The sequence below is a fragment of the Oryzias melastigma genome, linkage group LG21 (assembly GCF_002922805.2).
Source record: "Oryzias melastigma strain HK-1 linkage group LG21, ASM292280v2, whole genome shotgun sequence".
Taxonomy (NCBI): Eukaryota; Metazoa; Chordata; class Actinopteri; order Beloniformes; family Adrianichthyidae; genus Oryzias; species Oryzias melastigma.
Window position 1 is genome coordinate 28,631,375 of NC_050532.1, and position 7,809 is coordinate 28,639,183.

The 7,809-nt window shown below is 49.1% G+C and overlaps 1 protein-coding gene across 2 annotated transcripts; it reads left to right on the forward strand.

Moving 5' to 3' along the window:
• The first annotated feature begins 2,009 nt into the window (after positions 1-2,009).
• gtpbp8 (GTP binding protein 8 (putative)) lies at positions 2,010-6,477 on the forward strand. 2 transcript variants are annotated; one of them, XM_036209749.1, is made up of 9 exons: positions 2,010-2,196; positions 4,033-4,073; positions 4,116-4,287; positions 4,356-4,509; positions 4,595-4,693; positions 5,397-5,527; positions 5,603-5,702; positions 5,841-5,959; positions 6,027-6,477. In XM_036209749.1, exons 3-9 carry the CDS (start codon positions 4,124-4,126, stop codon positions 6,115-6,117), a joined length of 858 nt encoding a protein of 285 aa, XP_036065642.1. In that variant the 5' UTR covers positions 2,010-2,196; positions 4,033-4,073; positions 4,116-4,123; the 3' UTR covers positions 6,118-6,477. The 2 variants fall into 2 exon arrangements, with proteins under 2 accessions (XP_036065642.1, XP_024143107.1); XM_024287339.1 differs by having other exon boundaries at positions 2,011-2,196; positions 4,033-4,287.
• The last annotated feature ends 1,332 nt before the right edge of the window (positions 6,478-7,809 follow it).

Here is a 7,809-nt window from a genome sequence, read left to right on the forward strand (position 1 = left end):
GATAAATTCTCTTTGATCTAAACATGAAAATAAGTTTCATTCCTCTGCTGTCCTGACTGAAGACTCAAGAAGGATTTCCAGAGGAAAGGATTCAAACCTGCGCTCCTATGAAGACGCTGGTCCACAGCAACCGCAGCTTCTGTCATGAAGAACGCCGGCTGGCACAGTGGTGTAGCGGTTAGCACGCTCAGAAGTGACTTTGATCCTGTTCCTGTCAGACTGATGGAACTGGACTTTATTGAACGCTCTAAAACTAACTTTTACATTTGAAAACTTTTTAACAAATATGTACAGACATCAATATTATTCTGCAATAACTTCAACCATAAAAAAGTTCAAATATTTTTTCTCTCCATAAAATATTTTCTGTCAGAATTAATCAAGTTAAAAAATAAAGTAAACGTTTAAAGAATAAAACATTCAAATGTCTTCTCTCATATGAAAACAAACGTATATTTAAACATCCTTCAAACCAAATCCCTCCGTTTTCTTCGTTCTCGTGTCGTTTCTTCGGAGCTGAACGCCTGCCGTTGTTTTCTGATAAAGGTTGTTCTGTTTGGTGTCCTGTGGGTCAGTGGTTAGAACCAGAGAACCTGTGAGAGACGGTCAGCTGTGTTGTAGTTTCTAGAGGTTACAGAAACTACAAATATCTGGACAAATGTTCAATTCATGTAGTTGAAAATGGTTCTTGAAAACTATCAGCTTTGAGGAAAAACAGCTGCAGCTTCAAATGTTTAGAGATTCATTTATCATAAAAGGTTTTTCTTTTGGTCGTTGGTGTGCCTCGAGATATTTCTCAAAGAAGAAGATTTTTTAACCTTTATTCGACCTTTGTTTAACCATGAGGTCAGAAGGCTCAGGTTGAAAACACTTGATTCTCAGGATGTTCATTTGTTCACTTCAATGTATTAATTTCTGGAGTTGAACAAAAAAGAATTTGACTGCTGCGTTGCAATACAATTTAAGTATGTGGTCAATAAAATGTAATTGATTATCTTTGTCACTGAGAAGAGTTTCTCACACATAAACAGCCTGATGTCAAAGTACACATATGTGAACAAAAAATCAAATCAAATCTTCACCAATACAATAAATCCCTGTGTATTAATATTGTAGCGACTGACTGACGTTGTTTGGGGCTCTGTTATATGTGTTAATGTGTTCTGTGTTACATCGTTGCTCCAGTGTGATTGGATATGTATGAGAGTGGGCGGAGGAGCAGGGAATATAAGGGGGGTCGCGGGTGCATGAAGGGGGGAAGAACGAGGGCTGAGCGAATGAGAATTATTGTCGTTTATGCTGTATTCGCCGTGGTTACGGCCGACAGTAACCGTTAAGAGTCATTAAAAAGCTTCACGGTTGGAAACGGTCGCCTCCGCTTCGTCATTGCGTCCAGCAGGACGCTACAATATTATTTGTCACCTACTGCATGTACTTGATGTGTTACTGTATTAAATTGAAAACATTGTGTTTGTTCATAGTTTGAACCCGCTCCGTCACGACCATTGACTGTAAAAATACTGGACTTATCGAGCCATGAGGTCAACAGTAGGACAATGATTGGTACATTGTTGAATTGTAAAGTAGGTGTTAAAAGGTCTTCACGGACCCATTGATGAAGTCTGCTCCCATTGGCTACCCGTCATCTGTCAATCAAACCCCCCAGACGGTCGACGTCAGACCCACAAACGCTTATTGAGCCATCTGATTGGTCAATTTATAACTCTAATAACTTGTGATAATGGAAAAAAATCTTTAAAAAAATTAGGATTAGAAAAAAGAAGTTAATCAGAAAGCAGCAGAGGAAGAATGATTATTCTGAGATATAAAATGACTGAGAAATAACTGTCTGTTTCTCAATGGAAGTCAATGGGACTTTGGCCTTTTTGGAACCCAGCGGTACTTCCTGTATGGAACACGGAAGGAGGGGGGTTGCTCTGTCCAGTTATTTTATATACAGTCAATGCACAGAACCCTCCAGATCCCGCAGTGACATGCTTGTCCGCCGGAGGGCGCCAAAGCTCCTTCATCCTTCCAGTCTCCCCCGCAGAAGAAGCCGCAGCAGAAGCAGCATGGCGGCCGGACCGACTGCCGGGGACCGCTCCGTCCTGACGAAGGATGGCGAGGATGACCGAACGCTGTGATCGCGCTGACTCTGAGCGCGAGCCGAGGCGGGAAAATACAAGAACAGTTGAAGTGAGTCTTCCTGTAAGCGCGAGCGCTGCCTGCGCGTGCACATCAGGCGTGTCTCCTTTCGATCAGTCATAAACAAACTTTTACCGTCACGTGCAGCCGGTGACGTTTCACCGGAAAAAGACGGACGTTAATAGGTGTGTTTGAGATCCCCGGCGCCTCGCCTGCATCGTCGGCGAGACTAAGCTGCTGCAGGAGGGGGCGGAGAAAGGGGGCGGGGAAAGGCACCTGAGACGAAGGTGAACGAGGAGACTGTACGAGATCAAGGAGTTGGGGGTTCAATTCAATTTTATTTATATAGCCCAAAACCACAGAGGAATTTGCCTCATTGGGCTTCAAAGACTACATAAACTGGTTATCCCTGCCCTTAGACCCCCCCTCCCGGTAAGGAAAAACTCCTAAAAAAACCTGAGTCAGGAAAAAAGAAGAAACCTTAGGGATTCCCACATGAAGGAGAGATCCTATCCCAGGACGGACAGGAGATACCAGAACAGTTAAAGAAAAATTAGCTTCTACAACTACGAATCTAAGAGTTCATTCAGATAAAGCTGAGGGACGAGTGATGATGAAGTCCATAGTCAAGATGAAGCAGAAGTGCAGTCCACGACCAGGAGGGAGATGACCCAGCAGGAATCACTCTCACTCAGAGATGCAGGATGGTGTCGGGGGCGTGGTCCACGGCCAAGAGTGGGAGCGTGGGCGATCCACCGGGGATCTGAAATCTCTCCCGCTCCCCAGAGGAGAGTGGGAAAGAAGAACAACATGTGAATGGAACTGCACAACAAAAGCATGGAGAACTAAATACAATAAATAATAAAGAATAGAAGAGAGGAGAAGTAGATGAGAATAGAGAACAGAACCCCAGAGCTGATCTGAAAAATACTGATGGAAAATCTAAATTTATATTTAAACACATCAATATTAATTTATTAATCTAGCCTCACAAGGACCACATGAGAGGGAATATTCTCTGATTACTAGCTAGCCTGGCAGAACGCCTGTCCAAAGAGGAATGTTTTAAGGCTAGTTTTGAAGGTAGAAACTGTGCCTGCCTCTCTGACATGAGCTGGGAGCTTATTCCATAGAACAGGGGCTTGTCCTCACCATTCGTCTGAAGGTTAATAAGCCACTCCTCCTAGTATGACTTGTGCTTTTGTGTCTTTTATATTATTTTTTTAACATATTTTAGAGTAAAACTTAATAAAATAGCCGCAGGATTCATTGCATGTGCACTGTCCCAAGTAAATGAATAAAGTAAATTAAAGTTAAGTTTTAGAGACGACAATAACAAATATAACCACAGATTATTTGAAATCTTGTTTATTTTTTCATCAGTGATTCACTACCTTCCAGAAAAAGTAATAAAATACACAGATGTCCTTCATTTAGCGCCAGTTATTTCACACCAAACTACAAGAACTGTGTGGACACCATTTCCCACAATGCATTGTTTTGTAGTCATCAAGGCAGCCTGCAGCCAGCGCAGTACCTATTTTCTGGCTGCGCTGGCTTAGGACGGCGCCTTGAACCCGCCCCTTTCTCGCGATACTTGGTGACGGCGCACATTTGAGGTCAGTGCAAGAAACTACCCAACATGCACCGCGATCCAGGCGATCTGCGCAGCGCCGGGGGATCTCAAACACGGCTAATGTTATGATTATATTTTGAAGTAGCAGACATGACGTCACATCTGGATTCGTAAAGGAAGTCCGATCAGCGTCAGAAACGCATCAATGATTTCCCAGGTTCCACATGAAGCTGGACGTTGTGATGTCACATCCTGTTAATCAAAGCTCCTCTTCGACTGAATCTCCATCTTTTCTTCCTGATGTTGTGCAGGTCCGGCGTGCGTCAGTCTGCGCAGACGTCTGTCCTCCTCCGGGGATCCAGGTGTTTTTCAGGCTCCGCCCCCGTCAGGTGTGACCTCACCATGTTTCCTCAGAAGCTTCAGGCGCTGCTGCAGGCCGCACTTCCTGTCCACTCCTGCAGGAGCGTGCACCGTCTGGCCTCGCTTCAGGAGCTCGCCGCTCTGCCCCCCCAGAGGAAGCAGAGGCTGCTGTACCCGTTCAGCGGGCTGGAGGCGTACCTGGACAGGTGCGTCTGTGGTCGCTGTGGCGCTCTGGCTCACGGCGGCCCGATCATGTCATGACGCCCTCTTTCAGGTCGGTGGACCGGACTCCGTTCCAGCTCTTCCAGCCCGACCTGGAGGGCATGGCAGCGGCGGAGAGGCTGTTCCGCTGCTCGCCGTCTCACAGGATCGAATATGTGGCGTCTGCAGAGAGGATGGCGCACGCCCCTGCCTTGAAGGCCCCGGAGGTGAGCGCGGCCGCCCTCTCATTGGTGTGTTTGTGGGGGGTCTGAGAGCGGCGGCGTGCTGACCCGCCCCTCCCCCGGTCTGCAGGTGTGCTTCATCGGCAGGAGCAACGTGGGGAAGTCCTCGCTCATCCGCTCGCTTTTCGCCCTGGTCCCTGAGCTGCAGGTCCGAGTCTCCAAGACCCCGGTGAGAGAGACGGAGGGCACGGCCGTGCACGCTGCTGTGCATGTGAGCGTGTCAGCGCGGTGTTACCCCGGGCTTACACCGCTAGCGTCACGGCTTCGTTGCGTCGCGGGAGTGGACTAGCTACAGCCGATGGCTTACACCGCCTGCTGCTCCAGCCACAGCCTGTGAAAGCTCAGCCCAGACAGAGTAGTGCTGGATCTCCATGATCAGCTTCTCGTTGTCCATGGTTATGACTGACAACGCTGTGCTGCAACACACTTTGAGTAACCCGAAAACTACGTAATGTTTACGACACGCTGAAACCAGCGAGTTCAATTTGTTTTATTTTGAAAATATACCGGATGCACTTTACATTCGCTCGCGTGGTTTCCGGTTTAGGTCGTGAATAGCTCCAACTTCACAGAAAGTGATGACGATCAGCTGCGGCGTCCGTCAAAATTTGAACCAAACGAAAAGGATTCGCAGCGACGCAGAGGTCAGTCCGCAGACGCAGGACGTGAAAGCCTGCAGTGGAAGTTCCTCTCGCACTTTTAATGTTACGAAAAGAACTGAGCCGTGACGCTGGCGGTGTCAGCGCGGTGTCGACCTGCAGGAACCGGATCCGGTCCTGACACGCTCACGTGCACACAGTCGTGCACGTCTGGTCCTGCAGGTCTGATGGTTGACCCCCCAGGATGACCACTCCCCTCCACCCCCCCTTCAGGGTCACACCAAGAAGATGAATTTCTTCAGAGTGGGCGGGGCCTTCACCGTGGTGGACATGCCGGGTTACGGGTACCGGGCGCCCCGGGACTTCGTGGAGATGGTGGAGCCGTACCTGTTTGGCAGGAGGAAGTGAGTCTCTGTGGGGGGGGGGTCCTGGTTCTGTTGTAGCTCACTTGGTGGTTCTGGTTCTGCCGGTCCCTGCAGTCTGGTCCGGACCTTCCTGCTGGTGGACGGGCTCGTGGGCCTCCAGGACGCCGACCTGGTGGCCGTGCAGATGTGCGAGGAGATCGGGAGTCCGTTTGCGGTGAGGATCCGAGTCGTTTAGAACACAGGACGGTTCTGGATCGGAGTTCTGGTTGAACCAAAGTCTGGAGAAACATTTGAGCGCCTGAATGCCGGATCTTTCCGGATGAGGAGGAGCTGACGGAGAGTTTGGTTTCAGGTGGTGGTGACCAAGGTGGACAAAGGCGGATCCGGAGTTCTGCTCTCCAACCTGCTGCACCTACAAGAGTTCCTGAAAGCGAGGACGAGCCGCTGCTTCCCCCAGCCCTTCCTGACCAGGTGATGAAGACGTCCTGAGCTGCCGGTCAGAAGGCTCCTCCCACTGAAGCTCTCGTCTGTCTTCCAGCGCTCTGGATTATTCTGGGATCCACCTGCTCAGGTGCTTCCTGGCTCATGTGACGGGCAGCGTCCAGCTGAGGGACACGTCTCCATGCTGACATCAGGGGAGGGGCTCTACTCCAAGGAGGCGGAGCTTCAGAGCTGCTCCGAGAAACTGAAGAAGTCTTCTGCTGATGGCCACGCCCCCTCCCATACACAGGAGGTCAAGAAGTCATGCAGGCAGAAACTATGTCGTTATTCTTCATCCGATCACAGCAGCAGAACTCTGAAGGAGGAGACGGCCGCAGACCATCCGTTAGATCTGATAGATCCAATAGATCTGATAGATCTAATTGATCCTTTCTGCATGTAGACGTGTGAGCATGGGCGTGCATGTGAGTGAGTGTTTGTGTGTGTCTGTGCGTGCTCGTAAGTGATCAAAATACAACATTGAATTAAATCTGTTCAGACTAAAGTGAGGCTGGCTTCACTTCATGACTTCCATGTGTTTACTGTATTTGTGGGCGGGGCTTTGGCTACAATTAAAGTGCAACCAAACGGTGAAGTTGGAGGCTGACTCCACTCACAGCTGAAATTTGAAATTCCAATCAGAGGGGTGGGGCTTGGGGGCTGGACTGTTTGTATTACTGGAGCTGCAGAATTCAATTCAGTTTTATTAAAACAGATCCATCCCTCATTGGGCTTCATTCAAGTCGTTTAACAGAAGCAGAAGGTCAGTCATATAAACAATAGCTAATTACTAAACAGACTAAATAAAACTGGTATCCTGTCCTTAGACACTCCCTCCCAGTAAGGAGAAACTCCTAAAAAAAATCCTGAATCAGGAAAAAAAGAAGAAACCTCAGAGAGGCTCATGAGGGAGAGATCTTCTCAGGACGGACACGAAGAATGAACTTATCTAACTCTACAACTACATGTTTTAAAAAGCGTAGCAGATAATCTTCATCCAGATGGTCTGAGGTGAACATGACATCAGACTTCTGAAACTTAAAGGGTTTAATCAATCCTAAAAGTCGACTACAAGATCGAGAACTAAAATATGTCGAGAACTAGTCCTCTCCTTAACTCCATCAGTGGGTGTGCCTGGTCGGGCCTTGTTTACATCACTCCTCCGGGGCCTCCTTTCTCTTGGGTGCCCCTCTGCTCGGCGGGGGTGGGCGGCCCAGGACTTGCTCCCCCCCTGGACCTTTCGCGGTGGGGGCTCGTACCTGGCGTGGGGCGGGGGGATGCTCGGCACCGCTGGGTGATGGTGGGCTGCTCTTCCGGGGTTGGGGGGGCTCTCCGGGGGTGGGGTCCCGTGTTGGCCCTCCTGCCACGGTGGGGGGGCTGCTCCTCTGGCTGTGCTGGGGCCTGTGCTCTCCGTGTTCCTGTGCCTTCCTGCTCTTGGGTGTTGGGTGGGTCCTGGCTGCAGCTGCTGCCCCGGCGGGGGGTCTCCCCCTTTGTACATTCCATCTTTATCCACATTAGGAAACCATAAACACTCACCTGAGCACAGGTGTCAGCTCACCTGAGCACTAATAGTTTATGACAGAATGAAAGTCTTTATTTGTGTCGGTTTGTATGATTAAGTGTGTGAGCTGCAGTTATATTATGTACATTCTGACTAGTTTAGATGTGAAGACTATTCAGGTGTGTGTGTAACTACAGAGTGTGTGTTTAGACAGGCCCCGCCCATTCTAGTTAATTATTTAGACCTGGTTGTTTAATGATAGGGCTGCACGGTGGCGCAGTGGTTAGCGCTCTTGCCTCACAGCGAGAAGGCCCCGGTTCGACTCCCGGCTGGGACCTTT